At 43.3% G+C, this 22,805-nt stretch overlaps 1 protein-coding gene across 1 annotated transcript in view; it reads left to right on the forward strand.

Annotated features, from left to right (window-relative positions):
- The window catches only part of ncor2 (nuclear receptor corepressor 2), a 96,163-nt gene extending 73,660 nt beyond the window's left edge, over nt 1–22,503 (forward strand). Inside the window, exons 23-47 of the mRNA XM_053325380.1 lie at nt 670–717; nt 1,054–1,218; nt 1,400–1,536; nt 1,752–1,851; nt 2,029–2,136; nt 3,157–3,257; nt 6,153–6,303; nt 6,574–6,693; nt 6,821–6,913; nt 7,698–7,912; nt 8,008–8,353; nt 8,657–8,860; nt 9,282–9,530; nt 11,501–11,653; nt 11,761–12,051; nt 12,185–12,368; nt 12,482–12,864; nt 15,329–15,459; nt 15,576–15,763; nt 15,945–16,079; nt 17,144–17,286; nt 17,417–17,470; nt 18,762–18,959; nt 19,271–19,450; nt 19,577–22,503. Of these exons, the coding sequence (XP_053181355.1) occupies nt 670–717; nt 1,054–1,218; nt 1,400–1,536; nt 1,752–1,851; nt 2,029–2,136; nt 3,157–3,257; nt 6,153–6,303; nt 6,574–6,693; nt 6,821–6,913; nt 7,698–7,912; nt 8,008–8,353; nt 8,657–8,860; nt 9,282–9,530; nt 11,501–11,653; nt 11,761–12,051; nt 12,185–12,368; nt 12,482–12,864; nt 15,329–15,459; nt 15,576–15,763; nt 15,945–16,079; nt 17,144–17,286; nt 17,417–17,470; nt 18,762–18,959; nt 19,271–19,450; nt 19,577–19,773 (4,274 nt within the window). The 3' untranslated portion in view covers nt 19,774–22,503. The remainder of the gene's footprint in view (nt 1–669; nt 718–1,053; nt 1,219–1,399; nt 1,537–1,751; nt 1,852–2,028; nt 2,137–3,156; nt 3,258–6,152; nt 6,304–6,573; nt 6,694–6,820; nt 6,914–7,697; nt 7,913–8,007; nt 8,354–8,656; nt 8,861–9,281; nt 9,531–11,500; nt 11,654–11,760; nt 12,052–12,184; nt 12,369–12,481; nt 12,865–15,328; nt 15,460–15,575; nt 15,764–15,944; nt 16,080–17,143; nt 17,287–17,416; nt 17,471–18,761; nt 18,960–19,270; nt 19,451–19,576) is intronic.
- The last annotated feature ends 302 nt before the right edge of the window (nt 22,504–22,805 follow it).

Below are 22,805 nucleotides of genomic sequence, written 5' to 3' on the forward strand. Positions count from 1 at the left end.
GGTGTATGTCTGTTTCTATGGTACATTGCTGGAGTTGTCACATCTCAGTAAAAAGTGCAGCATAAATGGATTCACCATCTTACATCTTGATGGGGAAACAAGATTTGCACTGCAAATGAGGAATAATGGAATTATATAAAAAGAAAATGGAGGTTAATGAAAGCGCTGCACATTATGCAGTTCTAGTAGTGTTTGATCTAGTTTTACTTAGTTGGTCCTTGCTACGTGCTCTAACCTTGAGTGTGTGTTCTTTCGTGTTTAGGGTATTTGAGTGTTTCTGGGACACTCGTGGAGAGGGAACTGATAAATGATCTGGTATTGCTATTGACCCAGAAGGGAATATAGTCTAGTTCAGTGCACTCACTGTGAGCTTGTGAGATGTGAATACCAGAGAGCACAATAAACAAGACTTTTAGCAACAGACAGGTCTTCTATAACCAACTGGGCTCAGCAGCTGTGAAAGTACAGAAGACACTTTTTTACTCTTTCATAATTTTCTAAGAAATAAAAAAAAAAAAAAGGGCGTAAAAAGCTTCTGCTTTTGGCTTGTGGCGCACATGAAATTCACACCCTGTGGCTATGGTAGTATAAAGTGTTTACATATTTGTGTGGGAGAGAGATCAGTTCTGTGAGGATGCGATGATCTGTGGTGTGTTTGTGTCCCTTCAGAGCTGGAAGGCAACGAGAGGTGGTTACTGACCCTCCTGCAGGGATTAAGTAGGTTCACCCGCTTGCCTTCTCCCCCTGTTCCTTTTTAATTACCACTTTACCACACTGCAGGGTGCTCACCTCCTCTGCTGGATTTTACTGTGTGTACTTTACAATGAATATTAGCAGTGGGTGGTTGTGTATGTTAGTATATTAATTCGGTGGTGTGTCACCCTGGCTGGGAAGTGGCATGAATGCCATGTGCTCATGGTCAACAATTACGATGGTGTCGATGTTGCACCAGTTCACTAACGTCCATATAGCAACGACAGCATCTTGGAATAATGGATGTCTAGTTGAGAGCTCTGGTTTGGTTCTGATTATGTTTGTGTGTTGCCATTACAGAAAAGTCCCGGTCCTTCTCTCCGCATGGTGACGCCAAGCGGCAGGCAATGGGCCCTGATGACCTGAGGACCTCTAACTTGGGTCGGCCAGTTCTATCCCCTTACCCCATGTCCCCACGAGACATGGTCAAGATCAGTCACGACCAGCACCTGCTCCAATTCAACTGTAAGACCTCCTCTCTGTCCTGTCAATATATTCTTAACAGACCTAATTTATGTTGTTTATTATATGCATTGTATACTGTTTTATAGGAACAAAACCCCCTCTTCTTGCTGCTACAATACCTTTTTAGAAACCCTCTGCCAAAAGCAAATACTCAAATCTCATAATCTCTCCTTCCTGTCAGCGTACCCACAAGCAGGCCACCCTGCACTCCCAAGTCTGCCACAGGATAGTGGCAGACTGGCGGCAGTGAGACCCCACACGATGCCGGAACCACCGCCTCTTATTTCCTCCACCAAGCCAGTGGGCTCCATCACACAGGTATAGTAGCACACAGATGAAAACCAGAGCTCATAAATGGTCGTAGCTGACCATCAGAAATCACTTTTGAGTAACAGTAGCACACTACATAACAATATCCACTGCTTTATGAAAATGAAAACGTTAAAAAACAAACAAACAAACAAAAAAACTGTTACGGCATAGACAACATTATAATGTTTATCACCCCTATGATCAAATGTGTGCTTCTTCAGGGCACCCCAGTGCAGTTGCACAGCCCAGCTCATGGGTTGGACCATGGGAAGATGCCTCCTACACAGATGGGCTTGCATTGGATGGATCAGAGGAAAGTTGGTGAGTAGAATTGGAAGCACTTCCAGTTTAGCTTGCTTTTTGCCAAGTCGCTATTCTACAACGGCCATCACAGCTGACAGTGAGGTCTGATCATCTGTTCCTTCACTATGGACATGCCTTTCTCACTACCTCTGTTCATTCCTTGTTTTTCCCGAATTGTCCCACATCATTCAGCAGGTCCGTTCCCCGTGATAAAGCAGGAACAGTTATCCCCTCGCAGCTCGTCGTCTCAAGCAGACAACTTGTCGACCCAGGGGACACCTCATGATAGCCCCGCTGGAAGAGGTGGATGTTCACATTTTCTTCTTTTTTTTACTGTGTGATTTCCATATAACCCGGTGTCGTAGTGTTGCTTGTGCATTTTTTTCTTTGTCTTATTTAACTCAGTTCAGTGTTTGCAGTCAACCATGATGCCATACTGTTTAGAGATGTTTGGACATGAACTACAAAACAAACAAACAAACAAAAAAAAATTAGTAGGACAGCACAAAGCAAGCCATTGTGTTCAACAAACAAGACTGCCAAAATAGAACTGTGTGAAAGCAGTTTTTCTTGGAAAGCATTTAAAATTCCAGCAGTAGACTCTGTCATCATTTAGAAAATGGGGGAAGTTTTTTATCAAGACGTCATGAATGCAGTCACATCGAACTCAGTATTTGGTTAAGAAAGTCATTGCCCAGTCAGGTGACTAAGAACCCAGTGGCCACATGAATGAGGAGTGCAGAAGAAAACCTGCAAGGACCACCACGTCTGCAGCCCCCCATCAATCAGGCCTTTTTTTGTAGGGTTTATGTATAGCCTTTTTATACATTTGCAGCACATACAGAGAGCTTCTTCACCAGAGTATACATGATCACTGACTGGGGCAAAGATTCACATTTTCTAGCATGGATGGCCTGAGGCACTGTGTGTGGACCACACTGGAGTGACTTTAGGACAAGTCTCTGAATGTACTTGAGGCTAAACTTGAATCTCAATTGAAAATCGGTGGGGAGTTCAGTTCGCTGAAGCTAATCTAATCTGACAGAGCTTGAGAGGATCTGAAGAATGCGCCAAACTGTCCAAATCCATGTGTGCAAAGCCTGGTAAACGCATACTCCAGAGAATTCAGAGGTGTAATTACTGCCAGTGGTGCCTCAATACTTTTTAAAGCTGAGAATTATAATTACATTTTAACACAAACAGTGATCTCAAAAACAATTTGCTTTGGTTGCAGTTGTGCTGTGTATATTATGCTCCACTTTGGCTGTTCTCACTACTGCTTTGTACTTGGCTTCTACTGACGCAAAACTTCTGTCTTTGCAGCTTCCATTCCAGCTGTTCAGGGAGGTAGTATCACTAAGGGCATCCCAGGGACCAGAATGCATGATTCCCCCATCTCCTACCGAGGGGGCTCCATCACTCAGGTAAGCTTAGCCAGCAATGTCATGTGAGTCGAGCTCCTTTGTCCTTCTAAATAGTGCAGTGCAGAAATTAAGAATGCGAGAAAGTTTTTTTCTTGACTCCAGTTTACATCTTTCTGCTATCTGAATGTGTGCTGATACCAGAGTTGATCCTTTATTTATTTTTGACATAATAAAGTTGCTCATTACACTCTTGACCTACAGTAAACCTAGTTTAAATTTAGTAATTTGTTCTAGTTAAGAGCTAAATTACTCAATATTCAGAACAGATCTGTTGCTATAGAAACAACATTTAAGGCAAAAAATACATAACTTTTAGTACGTTTTTAAGTTAGGGAGTGCTATAGAGTGCTATAACTGTAAAAGACTAGTTTGATGTAACTTGTCTGGTGTAATCCACAGATAAATACTCTGCTACTGTGTTTTTACTCTCATAGCAGCAGAAAGTTTAGTGCAGTTTGTTATCATTGGGTGTGGCAATCTTCATGTGAATGCGTTAAATATTTTGCTGACAGTGTTCAACTTTGAGTAGTACATTACGACAGAGAACTGACCAAAATTCCTCTTCCCCTTCACTTGGAGAACCTCTGAAATTCATTAAATTAGTCAGTTTAAAAATGGGCCACTCTAAATGAGCAAATATATATTACTACTAATATATGTTAAATCTATGTAAGATAATATTTGCTCAGTGTTTGGTCCCAGATTACTGTGAAGGAGTCGTGTGTTCATGGAAGTGTGATTTTCTTTACACGTAGGCTGATGTATGTAAATGGTGAAGTGAAACTAACACCGTTCAACTATGTGAAGGGTCATGATGTCAGCATTGTATATTAGTGCTACACTGACAACCCATGCTAATGATTTTGTAATTACTCCCACTCGGTCTACTGGTTACCACCAGTTCTGCCATATCGCTGCTGTCGGTTAGTGCTTGCTCATAATGTTTAAAGCCACTGGCGTCAGAGTAGCAGCCTTTGTGTTACTTGGCTATGGTTTGTGTGCTTATGATGAAAGAGAGCAGCAGAGCTGTTGAGAGGTCATGAGGCAGGCCAAGTGCTGTGGCTGCTGGATTTCCCTGCTGCTGTGACATAACCACAGCTCTGAGTGGCCCTAGTCACCCTAGCAACAGGTACACACTGTACCGCATCTGTTCCCTCTTTCATTTATCTGTTTGCTCTAGATGCTGGCTAAACCAGTCATTGATATGCTCACTGCAATATCACATCCAACTGCATACAAGAGCTTTGAGTGTTTAGGGGGTTGTTATCCACCATAATAGATTAGTAAAGAAAAGGTGAAAGAGATAACATATAATCAGTTTTGTTGTTGAGACACAGCTCATTTGTTTGTACAGCTTGCAGATTGATTGATGTATGTGAGAGCAGCCAGATATGTTAATCCTGCACTTGCTACTATGGCAAGGATAGTAAGAGTAGTTGAGGGGTTGGTCTGGGTCATCTGATCTTGTCATCAGAAGCCCTTCACTTCATAGATCCCCAGCCTTCAGTAGCATCTCCTTTTAAATTCCTGAAAGAGCCACAGTCAACAGAAGAAATGTGATCTCGAGTACACTATTGTGCCTCCTTAACCATCCACCCACACTTACTCTCATCCGTTCACGAAGCAGTGTAGAATATGACTCACAGTCGGAATACAAGTCATGTGACACAAGATTTTAATAAAGCTGCCTGTTGTCAACTACCATTGCCAAGTGGGAGCACCTTCTGGGAGAACTCTTCAGGGTTTCAAAGCTGCGGGGGAATAACTGTCTAGTTTGTCGTTAGAAATGAGGTTGTGTGAATTGTGACTGCTGGAAATGAGCGGGGTTCTGGCTGCAGGACCCCTCGGTGGAGATGCCTCATGATGCAGACTACCCTCTCAGGACTGCTCCACTGTCAGGACAAAAAATGACACTTTTTTCCCACCCTACATTCAAAAACCATCTAAGATGTGTTGTTTTCAAGAGCTATAATTGGCGGTGACAATGTTGAATAATTAAAGAAAGGCAATTCATATTTAGTAATTTAAATAGTAGATATATCAAAGCAATGCCACAAACGTAGTGTAATGTGTAATTTACATACAAATAGTTAGCCTCAGTGTATTCAGTTACTGTACTGCTTTAATGTTAGCATAGTTAGCTGTCGGCTAGGTGCCAATTAAGCATTGTGACTCTGACTCTCCAAAACATCAAACAGTCTAAATGTTTTACTGTTTAACTAGCTTATGTTATTGTATAAATCACTGTAACTATCTAGTCTTCTATTACACTAACAGTGGTGCTCATTAAGTCAATTTCATCCACAAAGCAAAATTTTTCATGTGTGCTATATTTAAAGCATGTTTTATAGATTTCTTATATCAGTAGATATATGCTCCAGTCTTTAAAGGTTGTAAATACAACCAGAAACAGTGTCAAATTTAATTCACCTGATTACAGTTGGACAGTCTGGCTGTCTGTAAAGAGAAATTCTGACAAAGACATTGCAAATAAAAGTAGGGCAGTGTATGGTTCTGTGTCTGTGAGAAGAGAAGAGAAGAGAAGAGAAGAGAAGAGAGGCCTCAATCAATAAGCAGTGTTTGTGAGTTATAGGTCATATTTGTTTATGAATCAATCAATAAATATCACCATATATATATCACTGACAAAACTACACTAAATAGCAACATGCATTTGCTGTGACAGCTGATAATTCTGTAGTCTTTTATTCCGGAGGAAGTATCCTCTTGGGCGTTTTGTTTTATTTTGGTGGTATTTCCTGTCCTGACTGTGGAGCTGCTCCGAGAGGGGAGCCTCTGCCAGAAGCGTCACCACAGAGGAGGCCTGCAGGCAGGTTGTCTCAACAAAAGTAATATGGCAAAGTGCAGCTCTCATTTCTCCTCTCCTCAACACAGGGGACACCGGCTGATGTGCTGTATAAGGGAACCATAACCCGTCTGATCAAAGAGGACAGTGCCACCCGAGCCGAGAGGGAGCGGGATGAAGCACTGTCCAAAGCCCACGTAGTCTACGAGGGCATAAGTGCGCACATCCTCACATATGACCGTGAGTACTTCAGCCAGGCTACAGCATACTTCATGTCATGTCCAGCAATTACTTTCATTCTGAGTATAAGCCAGCACAAGCCAACAATTGGAGTGGTTTTCCCCTGAATTTACCAGTCATGGGAAAGTACTGTATTTCACCCAAAGTCATTCATGCTACTTATGAGATATGTCACTGAGTATTATACCAAACATAAGGAGTTTATGTAATTATAGTAACATTCTGTCTATCCACTTTGTCATGACCTATTTACTCCTTTGTTATTTGTAGGCCCGCCTTCTCAGACCCCTAAAGATGAGGGGAGAGGCCCTGGGCAGCCAGGGGAAATTCTTGGCCTGAAGCGTCCATATGATGTTATGAGGGATTCACTGTCTGCTGCCAACTGTGAAGGTACCAGACTGTCACTCTCACAAAGTGCTCCTGGATCTTATCTCGTTTGACTCTTGTTCCACTCTCATTAATAATGAGAATCATATATACCACAGTCTTGAACTCACACCGCACCTCTCTACCTCAGGTTTGATGGTTCGAGCCATGCCTCACGATAGGGACAGTCCACACCACACACCTTACAAGGATGCTCACCATATCCGTGGTTCCATTTCACAAGGTAGGATGACCTGTTAATATTGTACACAATGTCAGTAACATTAATTTATAATGCTTTTCATCACTGTGTTGTGTTTGTGGTCCAAACCTGATAACAAAAAACGTCAGCCCTCTTTCTGCTAAATGTACATGTAAGAAGAATATGAATCTGCTGTGTGTTGTCAAGAAGATAAATATGCTAACATATTTTATTTATTTCATATTTATATATTCACTCTTACATCGTTACATTTTTGGCATGGCACACACAACATGACTAGATGTGAAAAGATGGTGCAGCAGATGAAATCTTTGAATTAAATATAAATGTATCTGCTCGCAAAATAACAGTCCTGAATATTATCTGAGGTCTTTGTTAGCCTTCTCTTTGTGCTTTTCCTGAAAGTACTCAGTCAGTGAGCACTCATTTCATCTGACTGTACTCTCAGTTCTTGCTCTGAAGAGCTACAGAGAAAGATGGTATTTTTCTTCTGCTTTTTTCCTTTCAAGAAAGAGATTGTGCCACCGTACCAGAACTCCCCCGCTGGCAGGAGTACTTTTATGTTGATATTTATATTTATCCAAATCTGATAGCAGTAATGTCAGATAACCAGTTTGTCTCATCTTGCCCAGAGATCTCAGAACCCCTGCTGGGTTAGATGAGCTGGCATAATCCCATCAGAACCTTTCTTTGTGTCTCTCATGTTTGTTTTTCGCTTTCTCAGTTCCCTTCTGTCTGAATTAGGAAAGGAACAAAAAAAAAGTGAAATGTGCTGCAGACTCTTCAAATATTCTTGTGATTTCAGGTATACCTCGTCATCTGGACCCTCAGGATGGCTATCTGAGGAGGGAGGCTAAGCAGAAGAGAGAGGGCTCTCCACCCCATGGACCTGGTTCACTTTCTGATCCAATGAAAGGCAGAGAGTCCATGGTGCCCACAGTGAAGGAGCCTGGGCGCTCCATCCACCTCATTCCCAGGGAGGAGCTCAGACAGCCTTCTAAGGAGGGCATCATAACACAGGTACACACAGGATGACCAACATACACAGATGCTATCCAACACTTCATTTTTTGGCCTTTTATACACATTACTGAGTAATTCTGCTTCACTTTCAGGGAACACCCATGAAGCAGGAAGCAGCTGGTTCAGGGAAACGTCATGATGTCCGCTCCATCATAGCCAGTTCACCACGTTCCTACCACAACACACCCCCACATCTGGAAATGCGTGCGGAGAGGGGGCGCTACGAAGAGGCACCCAAAGGGCGTCCCAGTGCAGTGGTCAGCACAGCTAGCTCGATAGCCCGCTCCTCCCCTCTGACACTGGGGTCCGAGCAGGGAGGCAAGGCCCATCACAGTCCAGTGGGCTATGATGACAAAAGCGCCTTAAGGAACCCTTACCCTGGACCCTCACATCGTGGCTCCCCACTTTCCAGGGAGGCAAGCCAAAGGCAGCATGATGGTGAGTGCATGTCATACAGTCAAGACAGCTTTTATTTAAAATAAAAGCTGAATATGTCCTCTATGAGGAATGATACACCAGTGAAAAAAAAAGGAATCTTCAATAATAAAATCATAATTTTTCTGCTTTCTCTTCTTGTTGTACTGTTGCCCAGCACTGAGTTGTTGACAGGGCCGTCCTGAAAGGAAACATGGCCCTATAATTACTGATGGCTTGTTTGACATGGCATGCTTGAACATCATACGTCATTCGTCACCCCCTGGAGACAGTTGATGAAATGTTTTCTTTCTGTTTTCACTCCAGGTTCCAGTAAGAATCAGCCTCAAGAACGTAAAGCCACACCAACCCCCAGGGAGATGAGCGCTACCAAATCACCAATCCCAGGTGTTCCTGATCAGCAGACCTATGAGCGTCTGCTACAGGGTCTGGGAGCTGCAGATGTTTACCGTCAGATCCCCTTGGCCTTCGATCCTGCAGCTCTGCCCCGTGGTATACCCATTGACCCAGGTATATCTACAGTCTAATGAAACTGAAGAAAAAAAGAAGATCAGAACACATTAGTCCTCTGAAGCTTTTATTTTAAGTTTGACGTTCTTGAAGGCCAAGCACACCCTCTTTGGTGTCTTCAGTCATTGTGACCTGATTTAGCCCTCTGCTAACTATGTGAGATCATAAGACCTAAATTGTCCACCAGTTTAGCCTCTTGCAGTGTTTTGCTGGGGGGGCCATTGCTCATCTGGACACATTTGGACATTTAAAACAAAACAGAGTGATGACGGTCTTAATAAAGCACAGTCTGAGCAGACCCACATCCCTGAGATGACACCTAATCAAGGAAAATGAGTGCAAACATTGTGTTGGCTTTAATCAATTTGATGTGTTATTTAGTCCAGTATGAATGACCAACATTTTCCCACTCTTCACACAGCCTACTACTTGCCTCGCCACCTAGCCCCCAACCCAGCATACCCTCATCCCTACCCCTACCTCATTCGTGGCTTTCCTGACACTGCAGCTCTGGAGAACCGCCAGACGCTGCTCAATGACTACATCACCTCCCAGCAGATGCACCAGTGGCCTGCAGCAGCTGCCATGGCTGCCCAGCGCTCAGATCTGCTGAGGGGCCTCACTCCACGAGACCAGCCCCTTCCTCTGCAGTATTCTGCAGCCCCTCGTGGTAAGACCAGTGCCACTACACACCCCCACTCATAACTGTCTTGGTTTTTGTTGTTTCTTTTTCCTGATGTCAGCAGACTGAAAAGCTTTTTTCAACAGAACAATTGTAAACTCAGCAGATGTCGAGTGTGCTATACTTACAGATGAAGATTGTCAAGCACGCTTACGGTTACTGAACAGCAGGCTTTATGTTTCCTTGATTTCATTCAGTACTAGAATAATCTTTCATCTGAAACATTAAAGGTGCACAAAAAGTAACATTAAGTATTACCCTGTCTGTGAAAACATTTCTATAATGTCTGCAGAGAGCTTTGTCAAGTCTGAGAAAATGACTCAAGTGGCTACAAACTTGTAACTAGAGATGTGAAGTTTTACCACTCAGGGAAAGTCTAATTGTTTTGAGTATGAACCATACTGGGGACTGCAAGTCAAGATATATTGGCCTTTGCTGATTGTTGGAATCTCTTGTTCGTCTAGCCCTCTTAGTAAAGGAAATATTCTGAATATTCTGACTGAGTTAAAGACCAAACGTTTCCCCCCCCACTGGCCCCCATTTTACACCTTATGTATTTATTAATTGTATACATGATACGCACATCAATGAAGGTCCCATTTAGATTTGGTTGTTTTCCTCTTGTTATGCATATGTAGTCTTGATGTATTACACACATATGTACAATTCATTGGATCAGTAAAAGGAGTTATTCACTGCTGCCAACAGTGTCCTTCTATAAAGGCAATAAAAAGGGAATTCATTTAGGATGGTTTTAGAAAATTAGTTTCAGCATATAACTGCATCAACAAGGCATTACATTTCAGTAATTGTGTCAAAACCGTAAAAAGCATTAAAAAACGGCAAAGACATTGTGTCTGAAATATTGATGAAAGAACCAAAAACACAGAGCTTGACATGAGTTAATTACTTAAGAGTGTTTTCAATCATCCCCACAGCTCGCTGTCTAATGGCAACACAGATACACAGTAATACGAAAAGGTTAAATCTAGCTGTGTATATGAGCTGGGACAAAACCTAACAGTTATTCAGAGCAGCAACAGAAACACAGAGCTGCACACAGCAATTAAAATTATGATTATGTGCATGGTACACTAGCTCTAAATCAGCCAGTTACACAACACGCAGCAGCACAAATAAGATCCAGCCACAGCTGAGTTTGATGTAATAATGCACTCATGTCCCACAGCAGCAGCATCATAGCTCCACTATCGTCGGTAACATTAAACACCACAACTGTATTTTCTGTTATCTTCCAAAGCTAGCAGGTTAAGGTCCAGCGGGACGAGGCTCAAGCCGCCCACAAGCACCTCTCTGTCCTCAAAACGTCTCTTCCAACGAGAGAGGAGAGCGACATGCTGCAATAACTGCTCTGTGGCTGGGTTACTCTGTTTTTTGGAGGGACTTACCCATGACTCTGATTGACTTGCCTAGCATAAACCTTTACTGGCCACGGACCGTCGGTTATGTTGTTTGTTCTGTGTAATGTAAAGTAACACACTGTATTTTTAGTTTAACAAAGGATCAATTCATCCAGAAAGCTCAAATGCATTTAATTTATGATGTTTTTCTCCTGTGAAGTCAATAAGGGAACAGGGAGAAGGTTCAGCTTTCAATATGATTGATGTAGTGAATTAAAAAAACGTCAGCAAACCACGGTTCCAAGTAGTTAACAGGAACGTGTCTTGCATCATCCATCAGTGACTTTTAATCACATCTAATCTGATCCGAGAGTATCTGAAAAGTCATTGTAGGGTGTTTGTTGAAGTCATTCTCTTCTCGTTTTGTCAACTATGTTCCTTAAACATTTTTTAGACAAAGACTTACCTTGTAGTTATGTTTATTTTAAGTAAATGTAATTCATATTTAAACATGTTTTCCTCACATTATAACACCAAAACACGTCTTTATCAGCTATTAGGTTTATTCTTTACCCTTGTCTTCTTTCTGTCTTCTAGGAATCATCGATCTATCTCAGGTGCCACACTTACCTGTCCTGGTCCCTCCCTCTGCAGGGACAGCCGGTTCACCAATGGATCGCATCACCTACATCCCGGGGGCAAGCACCACCTTCCCTGGCAGGCCTTACACCACCTCCCCCATCTCACCTGGTACAATTAAGTTCACACATGAAAACAATTTCAGAGAGAAAATATTTTACACGCTTACTGTTTTTCTAATATCTTTTTTTTTCCCCTCTTTGCTTTTTTTCTTACAGTTGGCTCCTCGCACATGAACAAGATGCAAGGCACGTCCTCGTCTTCAGAACGCGAGCGCGAAAGAGACCGCGAACGTGACAGAGAGCGCGAAAGGGACCGGGAGAAAGACAGAGAGCGGGAGAGAGAGAGGGAGCGCGAACGGGACCGGGAGAGAGATCGCGAAAGAGAACGGGAGAGAGACCGCGAAAGGGAAAGGGACCGGGACAGAGACAGGGAGAGAGACAGAGAGCGCGACAGAGAGAAAGGAGGGTCTCTCGGAAATGTGGAGCACGCCCCCATTTGGCGACCAGGTGCGGAACGGATAATTTTCCTTTCATTTTCCTCTCGAGGTTATAAATAAAGTCACATACTGGACGCATGAATGTAGGTTGAGGAAAGAGTGATGAATTTGTGAATCTAACTGAATCTGTTGGTGTCCCTCAGGTACAGAGCACAGCTTGGCAAGCAGCAGTAGCAGTGTGAGACCTTCCTCCCAGCCGTACAGCCACCAGCACTCCCCAGTGTCCCCTCGCACCCAGGAGAACGTGCAGCAGAGGCCGAGTGTGCTGCACAACACTGGGGGCAAGAGTCTTTCTGTTGGAGAACACTCCAGCTCATCTGTGTTAAGGTGAACTTCTGCGTAGCACACTGCAACCTTTTCCAAAACTAGCCCATTTTTCACAAGCAAGGATTACGTCCTGATTTCAATGTTGACAAAGTGTGTTTTGTTTGCCCTGCCAGGTCCATGGCCCCAGGGCCAGCCCGCTACCAAGGTTACCCTGGCCACCTCCAAAGGACAGGTGTGCCCCCTGAAGCCTACCCACCTGCCATGGACTCGAGCATAGCCAAAGAGCAGAGTCGCGACGCAGGCAAACACAGGGGAGGTCTACTCAAGCATGTACAGGACCAGCACGGGCCCTCCAGTAAATCTGACCCCAAGCTGTCCAGTCCCAGCCAAGGAGGAATGTACCCAGGCTCCTATACCTCGGCTTCGGGCCGGCCACAGCACCTGCTGCCTCCCCAGTCGGATAACCCTCCTGGCCGTGGTGAAAGCGGTACACCTAGTAGGGAAAAGACTCAAAACAAACAGATGTCCATTCAGGAACAAGAGCTCCGAGTACTCGGTAAGACCACCATGACTGCGGCCAACTTCATAAACGCGATTATTATGCGTCAAATTTCTTGTGAAACGGGGATGCCAGAGACGGGCTCGCTTGTTGCCAGCAGCGCCACTGATGGTAAGACGCTCTGGATCCCAGGGTCCCCCTCATCACCCAGACCCTCCCCCGTCAGTCTGTGGCCTATTGCACGCTGTGGTGGTTGGCATTATCAAATCAGCCCAATTCATTTACATTTTTTTTTTCTTTTAACGCTATACTTTTTTGCTGTTTTTCCCCCAGTTTTATTATTAGTTTTTTTTTTCTTTAAAGACTTAAAGACCACCAAGGGTGCCCTCCAAACATGTAAGCCCGTCCAAATTGGACCTGACTGGGCTGAGATTAAATGAGCAGAAGTAGTTTAAATGCTTGATAGAGGATTGATAAGATACTAACAGCTTAACATATTTAATTTTCAATGAAGAAGAGCTATATCCTAGGTGTCCTTTAAGGTATCATTTTAAGGTCGTGAAAGCTGGTGGGACAATAAGGCAGAACATCCTTTGCTGCTTATTTTCATTTTCTTTTTCGTAGAGGATGTGACTTGAATTTAACATGTGGCACCCCTCCTCCCTCCTGTTCGGCTGCTCGCTTTAAACAGAATATTTTACCACATACAAGTGGGCATGACAAGAATATTTTAGGCACTTGAAAAGGCATTTCACTGCAGGAGGCTTTTATATCCCATGTTAAATGAGACTGCCTGTAATTCAAACTCTCACTTTATACATGCATATACAGCGGCTCTACTTCACCGCTGCATGTCTTATGAGGCACTCTCTGCCTCATAGTTTTTACAGGTACTAATAGCCATATCTGAAACACTTTGCACTAGGGCACCACTTTGGACAATTAACACATGTAACCCAGGCGACTGAAGGGGGAATAGTGAATTGGTGCGATAACCCCTTTCATTAAAGATCATAATGAGTCACAAATTACCATCCGCTGAAAGTCTTACCAACCACCAAACTGACTCCCTGGGGTCCTAGAGAGCACTGGTGATGCAAAGGAGGAGGATGGGGAAAAGGGGGAGGGACATGGAAAAGACTGGGAAAACTTTCAGCCATCGAGGAGGGGAGGGAGGGTGGGGGGGGGGGGTACTACAGCTTCTGGCTCCCCCCAAATCTCTGCATGTTCCTATTTATGGCTCACTGTAATTTATGCTGATTATTTTTGTTTTTTGTTTTTTTTTTTTCCACACACCCCAAACGCTCAACACATCTCTCTCAATCAAGCCTCTGGGAGTTTGTCCGTCATTTGGAATGTGATTTTTGTTTTGTTGTTTACTGCTTGTAGAGCAATGTGTCAAAGCTATATTTATTACAAGCCTGTAGAGCAACAGATGACTGCATGCTGAGTTCAGATGAGTGTTGTGGGTTAATATACTACTGTATGTATAGTAGTCAACAGGAAGCATGCTTCTAAAAACAGATAAGACTGCCAGACACAGTGATTTAAAAGGACATCAGCACATCCTTGTTGGAATGCAAATGAAGTAAGCAGAGTAAGCAGTAGCAAGACAGAGCGAAATGTAGGCTATAGAAAGCCGTTGTTGAATTGAAGCCACATTGTGTTCTGTCATCGCTAACAACAAAAACCAAGACATCTTGTCTCTCTGCGGGACTCATCCTCTCTGGGAGTCTGTACAGTCAATCCTGCCCCCCCTCAAGCTCAACTTACATCATCCTCTCCTGAGATAAATACTGTAGTGGAAGAGTTGTGTAAGACATCAGATACATTACGCACAAAGAGGAAAAAAATGCTCATAATGCTCTTAAGAGCATGCAGGTGGAATGTTTTATTCCCACAATGTTATTATGTTCAAAAGGAATAATAATTTCATCTAATTATGTCTACCAATGATGGGCCTATTTTGAGTGCTTTAATGCTTGGTTATTTCTAGTATTCCCAGCCTGCTTGCATTTAAACATAAATATTTAATAAATACACAAACATAAAGTATATACATTTATATCCTCTTTGTTGCTGCTGTTGTTTTTTTGTTTTAATTTTTCCAGGAAAAGAGTTTTCAGTTATCAGAATTTATTGACTTCTTCATTTATGAGTCACTGATGCAAAACCAGTCATTTTTAGCATCGTTTCTGGTTAAAGCCAGGCTTGCTAGAACTGTATGCAAAGATGCACTATAAATAAGATCTGAAGCAGCTTGATACCCATATTGTAGTTTTATAGCAAAAAAGTTGCCCTTTGAGCTTTCATGTGTAGATGCTATTACATTAAATGACGACCATAAGTCTTGATGAATGGACAGACATGTCTGCATGTCGTCATTAGCACATTTAGAGGTCTTGGATTGTTTAAAATGGAAACTAATTTATACCTTTTGTGTGGATGTGATTTTTGCCTCTGTGTGTGTGTGTGTGTGCGTGGCAATGTGTGGTGTTTGTTCTTTGGGTTTGACTCTCAGGTCCACAGAAGATGGAGCAACATGTTTTGTACCGTCCTCCGTCTGAGGAGAGGCTGTCCCCTGGCCAGCAGCCCCCGTCCCCCTGTGTGAAAGGCAGCCAGAGGGTGGTCACCCTGGCCCAGCACATCAGTGTAAGTAGAATTGTAGCAGAAATTATTATCTTTATATGTAGAAAATATATACCTTTTGTGGTCAAGGGATCTTGGTATTTGATGTATGCGAGACAAATGTGTCTTTACGGTAACAGGAGGTGATAACTAAAGACTACACCAGGCAGAGCCAACAGCAGCAGCAGCAGCAGCAAAGCTACCACGGCTCTCCTGTCCTGGACTTGACCCGTCCACCCAGTGCCTCCCAGCCACCGCCCACTTCACAGGAGTCTGCCCAGGGGTCCCGCTATTCAGAGGGTCTTGGAGGAGAACGCAACAGAGATAGGTAGGACTCATCATCAAACTCCATCACACTAGGAATATCTGTTACATTAGAGGTAAATTGTCAAATAACTTGTGTCAATTGAACACAAGTTAAGGCACTATTTGGTTTTGATCATTGACATGATGACATAATAGTAAGACAACTGTGCGTTGATGTTTTACATGCTGTATGTTTTCTGCAGGTCTCCCCCTCAGCCCAAGACATCACCTATCAGTGTTTCTAATGATGGCATTGAACCAGTATCTCCTGCTGGAGCGAACTCTGAACCCGAAGTCCAAGGAGGGGCCTCCTACCCCAATGAGCAGGGAGAGCAAGGGTGAGACCTCACAGTGCCATCAGTAGATCTCTACAAATATATTGCTTATATTAATGTAAATGGGTGCAAAGCTTATCAAAACACATTGGCCATGTTCCTCTTGGGATGTTTTATGCCGTAGTCAAAAAGCCCAACAAGTAACAAGATGCCCTGAGCTTGGGGACAGTGCTCATGGACTTTCAGAGAGATGGGTGGTGGGACTAGCAGGTGGGCTTCAGTTGTCACTCTGCACAGCCAGCTTGTGCCAGGATGCTGGAAAGGAGACTGTAGCCTCTTTATCCCATCCTGGTTCTGGGTCCCTCAGGTTGTCCCATATGGTTTTGTGGTACATATTATGGTTGCTCGTGCCATTACTTTGACCCACTGAGTCATGAAACTAGAGTGAGGCCCGTGTTCACTTTCAATCAAGTATGTTATTTTGGGGGATTTGTTCAGCCAAAGGATGTACCCACTGTGTTTCTTGTAATGAGCACAGCCTCTAGACATGGCTGAGTGGAGTGTCCAGTTTGGTGATCACATGATTGCATCTCTGCTTCATTTCAAGAACATAGCCCTGTTGACTTCATCAGGATTTGACCTTCGGTATGCAATTACAAACCGTCCCTGGACGGGAGGGGATTTTCCGTCCTAAAGTCAAAAATTGTTTGAGAGTGAGGGTAAAATGGAGCATGAAGGTCGGGAGATGAATTGAAGCGGTCAGCTCGAGATGTATAACAGAGACAGGTGTAAACAGCAGTGTATCTCAGCTGTCCACTTGTGATCAGATTACCCAAGACGCATGTTAATATCAGGTGTAAACAGGGTCTGAGAGACAGGGTGATGAACTTGAATACCTAGAAAGAGTTAAAAGTAGCAGCGGTTCCTTCAGGATTCCTGGTAGAGCTCCTCCTCGTCGAGGTAATCTGGTTGCATCTAATTGGGATTCTGGGTAGAAGAGTTTATGGCTTTCTGAAATCCTACCACCATTATCACAACCCACAGCAAAGAAAAAATGTTCATGGATTTAAATAATTTATAAGACTCATTATGCGTGTATTGACCTGGCGCTCCTTTCCCTCATACAGAATGGGCTCCCGTTCCCCTCCCAACGCCTCCCAGCCTCCAGCTTTCTTCAGCAAGCTGACAGAGAACACCTCCGCTATCGTGAGGACAAAGAAACAGGAGATGATCAAGAAGATGACCGTGGTGGGAAATGACGACGATTTCAGTAAGTCTGACCTCAGCATTAAGCACGAATGCTCCTAGGCCCTGAGCACAATTTTGAGAATGAAAAAGCTCATGTGTGGTTTAATAAAAAAGTTGGCGCTGTTATAAACAAACCATGTTCACACTTGCAGATGCTGGTCAACCCGGAACAGAGATCTTTAATATGCCAGCGTCTACAATAGCAGGTAAACTGTTCCCACCTCATTCGTTATTAATAAACATTAAAGTGAGAGGAAAGCCTTTCGTGATGCACCTTTTTTGTTGTGCAAATGTTTCAGTAAAGCACTCTAGTGGATGTATGTATCGGATCAACATATGTATAACATCTATATACATTGTAATGTAGCAGCATGGTGACAGGATTGTAAAGCCAAACAAGAAACAACACATTTTTAACATGCAGACATTGATTATGTTTACATGTACAAAATATTCAGTTTTTCCCCCCTTGAAGACAATATTCCTAATAAGCTGTTTACTTGGCTAATGAAAATGAATATTCCAGTAATATTCTCGTTTACATGTAGACGGTTTTCCTCTACTCCACTGGGAACGGGAATCACAAGACCTCCACAGGCAGTTAAATAAACCTGTGAGGTGAAAAATACTAGTGAACTGCTGCCTGATATATGTAATAAGAGAGATATTATAATGTATAGTTACAGGCACATCCGGTACCTAGGTTGTCCTGTGATGTTTATTTTGGTCCATACATGTCAAAATGCTCCTAAAACCTGAGTAATATCACCATATCCTGTCTTCATTGAAAAATGTTGCATTTAAAAAAAGGCCTAATTCAGAATAACCTGTATCACATTAGGAATAATAGTGGAATATTAGCATGCATGTGAACATAGTCAGTGGTTTAAGGAACAGTAAATGAGAAAATGACTGAATGGAAAATCCCATTGCATTTGGCCCCAGTCCAGCTGGGTGATGGTGGATAACATGATATTCTACCTTCATGAATGATCCAAATTTGATTGGGATTTAAGGATACTCCTGTTTAATGTCCCAGCAGACTTCAGTCAGTTGTTAAGCATCAACTGCTTACTGGAGAAAACAGTGCTTTATTTTACAAAAGCCTCTTCTACTCATGAAATTTGCAACATTGCTACATTTTAGACCAAATGGCTTTCACATAACCACTAAAGTGCTCACTGTAACCTTTTGCAGTAATCTCTGCTGACTCGAGATGTTTGTTCTACTTTCCTTCTGTATATTCTTAGCTCTCATGCTGTTTGTCTTTGTTAGATTTTATTGCTTACTACTCTTCTGACAATACTGGATCATGAGGTTTTGTCATCAGAACACCTTCTGTGTACAATTCCCTGTTTTATTTGTGTCTTCATTGCTTGCTTATGTTCCCTCTGAAACCATTCAGTTCTCTGGTCCTGTGACAGTCATTACCTTCCCCTCACTTCTTTACCCGACATTGCCCTTCTAACTTGTTAAATGCTGCTCTTCCTGTCACAGGAACCGTGAGTGTCCGCAGCCACCCAGCTCCAGAGGCACCTGGTAACTCAATAGGCCTGGAGGCCATTATAAGAAAGGCCTTAATGGGCAAATACGATGAGTCTGAGGAGCGCTCCCCATCCAACGCTGCTAACCAGATGGGTTCCAGTGGACCTGCTGCTATGTCTGATGGACGTGCAGAGGACTGTTTCTCACAAGGTGTGACCTCCTCAAACACTTACATACTTACAGTTACATTGAGTAATGTGTTTTATCTGCTTTTCTACGAATCTCCATTTCATCATTTTTCCTGTATATTTAATCTTTCACTTCCCTTCTTAAATATTGTGTCATTTAAATATCTGTTAAATCATCAATGTAGCAGAAATAGAACTAGCCTTGTCAGCTAAAACTCACAATTCAACAAGTCCTTCAGTTCTGCAGTACAGCAGACTGTGCTGGGTCAGTGGATCTGGAGCTCATTATAGAGCTGGAGTGTTAAGCCTGAGCTCTGTTTTCTCTGTTCGTAGGTGGTGGGAAGTCCTCAAAGGGCAGTGGGCGCTCTAATGGGCGCAAAGCAAAGTCTCCAGGACCAGGCCTGTCAGGAGGGGAGAGACCGTCCTCTGTGTCCTCAGTCCACTCAGAGGGAGACTGCAACAGACGAACTCCCCTTACTACACGTGTCTGGGAGGACCGACCTTCATCTACAGGTATAAAACCAACCGACCCATCATTCATCACTTGTGATCAGATTACAACATATTAATGCATTAAGTGCTATCAGCTGCTGTATGGGATGCAGGGAAACTAACAACTGTCACTGCGCTTTTTTACAGGTTCAACTCAAACCCCCTTCCCGTGCAACCCGCTGATCATGCGTTTCCCCAGCGGGACGGTGTCTGCTCCCTCCCCATCCTCCGGCCAGCCAGGGGGCCAAGGCCCGGGATCAGTACCTGGACAGGGCCGCTCCTGGGAAGAGGAGCCCAAGCCTCTGCTCATGTCTCAGTACGAGACCCTGTCTGACAGCGAGTGACCCGAAATGCTAACGCACAACAGGACCCGCTAAACAGTCCACCACCTCCGTGCTGCTGCAGCCACACAGACACACACAGACACACACAGACACACACACACACACACACAAACACACAAACACACACATATATATATATATATACACACACATACACACACACTCTCACAGGGCGTACATCTACCGAGGCATCTGCAAACCTACCTGCACCATTCCACTCTGCATTTCCTCCATTGGTCGTCAAGCAAGGATCGCAGAGCACCGTCGAGCTGGAACACTGCTGCTCCGTGTGTGCGTGTGTGTATGTTTGTGCTTAACGTGTAATGCATTCACTCCAGGACTACTCTAAAGGACAAATCACTTATTTTATTTTTAACTTTACTACTTTTTCCTCACTGGCCTTATCAATACAGACACATTGACCTGCACCTCTCGGGGTGCACCGCACTAATGTGCTTACACGTGTGTGGACGGGGACTCGGAGGTCGTGTTGTTGGTCTGGTCAGGAGCCTGACGGCGGCTGCTCTAGTGACAGATTTCGACCACAGGTCTGCCCTGAGAGCAGCGGCCCACACAGCGAGGACCCTCGTACGTTTCTTCACAGTGAACTCCAGGTGCAGGCAGCCTGTGCACTGCTACCACTACAAGAATACGCTTGAGGGACGGGAGGAGAATCAACATCTGTTTTTTTTTTCTTGTTTCGGTTCTTTTTTTCTCCTTTTAACTTCAGTCAGTCCAGTCCTGTGTTTGGAAAGTGAGCTGAGACCTTTAGTACATTTTGATGGTGAACTTTTGATGGTTATATTTGTCGTCTCTTATCTGCAATGATGTATCTTTTTTGGGGTGGGGGCGGGAGGCAGAGATTGTTATGCGGGAGGGTCATATCATTGGTTTACAGGGTAAACATGCTGTTCATTGCTGATGTCATCATATATTCGGGGAGGGTCCTGAGGAACGGCAAAGGCCTGTTGACTTCAGGCATCCGTGTGGGGGGAGAGATGTGTTGCCAGATGGATGGCACTGAGACAAGTGACACTTTCTCACTGTTTTTATATTAACCATGTCTGTGTTTGTTGAAACAGTTTTTGGATATTAAGCACTTAGTTGTCAATCTGTTCACAATGGCATTTTTAAGAATCTGTGTTTCCTGGGGCACGTGAAAAATGGACTCAAGAACAGCATAGAAATCCCACTGTGGAGGTATCCTTTAACACCTATCTGTTTTATTTTGGTCTTGCCACTGATCATTTTTTCGAATGCTCCCGCACTCAAAGCGACAATCACATCCCAGTGAACGACGACTCCGCCGCTTCGAGCAGGTGCAGACCAACCGTAAAGCTGCTTAAAGGCAAACTCCTCAGCATCACATGGAGTTTGCTCGCATTAAAGAGGTGACACACACAAAAAAAAAGCCATCTTTCTATGACCCTTAGTCCATGGCGGCGGCGGCTTCAGCCGGCCCGCTAGAAACTCGTCTAGGAGCTGTTGTGACGGTCTGACCTCTGACCTTTTTACTGAGACTCAACTCCTTGTCCAGGCAGATTTTGTACAGTTATTTCCTAGTGTTAAGTGCCATTTATTTTACATACACAATACAGTACTGAAGTTACCAAGTGACGCACAATTTTTCTTTTGGCCCCCCATGCCAGGGTTTATATACTGTCCGCGCAGGGAAATCTGAAAACAAAAAAGCAAATGAAACGTCCTTTTTTAAAATTTTTGTGTGCATTTTTTTTCTCTCCCTCTTCCATCACAGCCTTAGCTTTTAACAGTTTCTCACTCATTAGATTCATCTTCTAAACAAGACAATGCTGTATCACAGGTGTGTTCTCCACTACGAGACCTATGACATTAACAAGTGTACTTCATCGCACCCTCTGTGTTTGTACGGGTTAGAGGAAGTCGAGGGGAAGGCATCAGAAAGCATTCTGGTTATTTTGTGTAACGTTAAGTTAACATATACTCAGATTTTACTGGCAGTATTTTTTAAAGGTCACCCTCTCTCTTGTGAATGATGCAGTGATGTGAAATGTTTCCGCTCCGTGACTTTGTGCAACCAGGGACGGATTCTGTCCTCTGGCTTGAACACTCTGGAGGGAACAGAGTGATCTTGTTTAAGTAGTTCAGAAGAGCGTCTCTCCCGTCTCTAGTTCATTTTGTCACAGTGGAGAATAACAGCACATACACACACACACACACACACACACACACACACACACACACACGACTGTTATAGGACTACCTCCTCTTCCTCCTTCAATCCTACCTGTTGATGGTGAAGCATCTAAGCGTGCCACACCTGCAAGAACGCTCATCTCAGCCATGTTTTAGGTCAGATTTTTCTATCAAGGTGAAGACTGATTGAGGGTTTGTAATTTCATCAGGCAAGGCAAAAAAAAACTACAAAAAAACAACCCCAAACAGCCAGGCTTTGTATATCGGTCTCTCCTCTTGTTTATCATTTATCCACTGATGAAATTTAAGAATGTGACGGTAAACAGACAAAGCCATATCCAGCTGTTCCCTAAACGGATGACGAAACTAATGCATTGTTTTTAAAAGTATACTGAAATGAATTTTAACACGCATCCAATTTTTTGTTTTTGTCCTTGTTGTCTTTATTCAATCCACAGCTGCTTTATTACCAATCAAAAAAAAAAAAATCATTCAAAACTTAAAAAGTCAAAGTTGATTGCTGATGTTTTTTCCCCCGGACTGTCCGAGGGGTGGGTGGGGGTTGGTGGGCGGGTTGGGAGGGATTGACATAAACAGTACATTGTTCAACCATTTTGTTCATAATGATTTTTTTTTTTATAACCCACTGTATAATAGCAAGGATTGTATATAAAACTGAAGAGATGTAAATATTTATGTGGCTTGCTTCAAGGTTGGTATTACAAAAAAAAAAAAAAAAAAAAAAATTCACATGGTTAAATTCTACATGCCCACCAGCAAGCTTTGTGGATAGCAGTGTAAAAATGAAAAACAAAAAAGACACTGCCTTAATGTTTAAATAAAAAGCTTATTGCCAT

This window comes from Scomber japonicus, chromosome 9 (assembly GCF_027409825.1).
Source record: "Scomber japonicus isolate fScoJap1 chromosome 9, fScoJap1.pri, whole genome shotgun sequence".
NCBI lineage: Eukaryota > Metazoa > Chordata > Actinopteri > Scombriformes > Scombridae > Scomber > Scomber japonicus.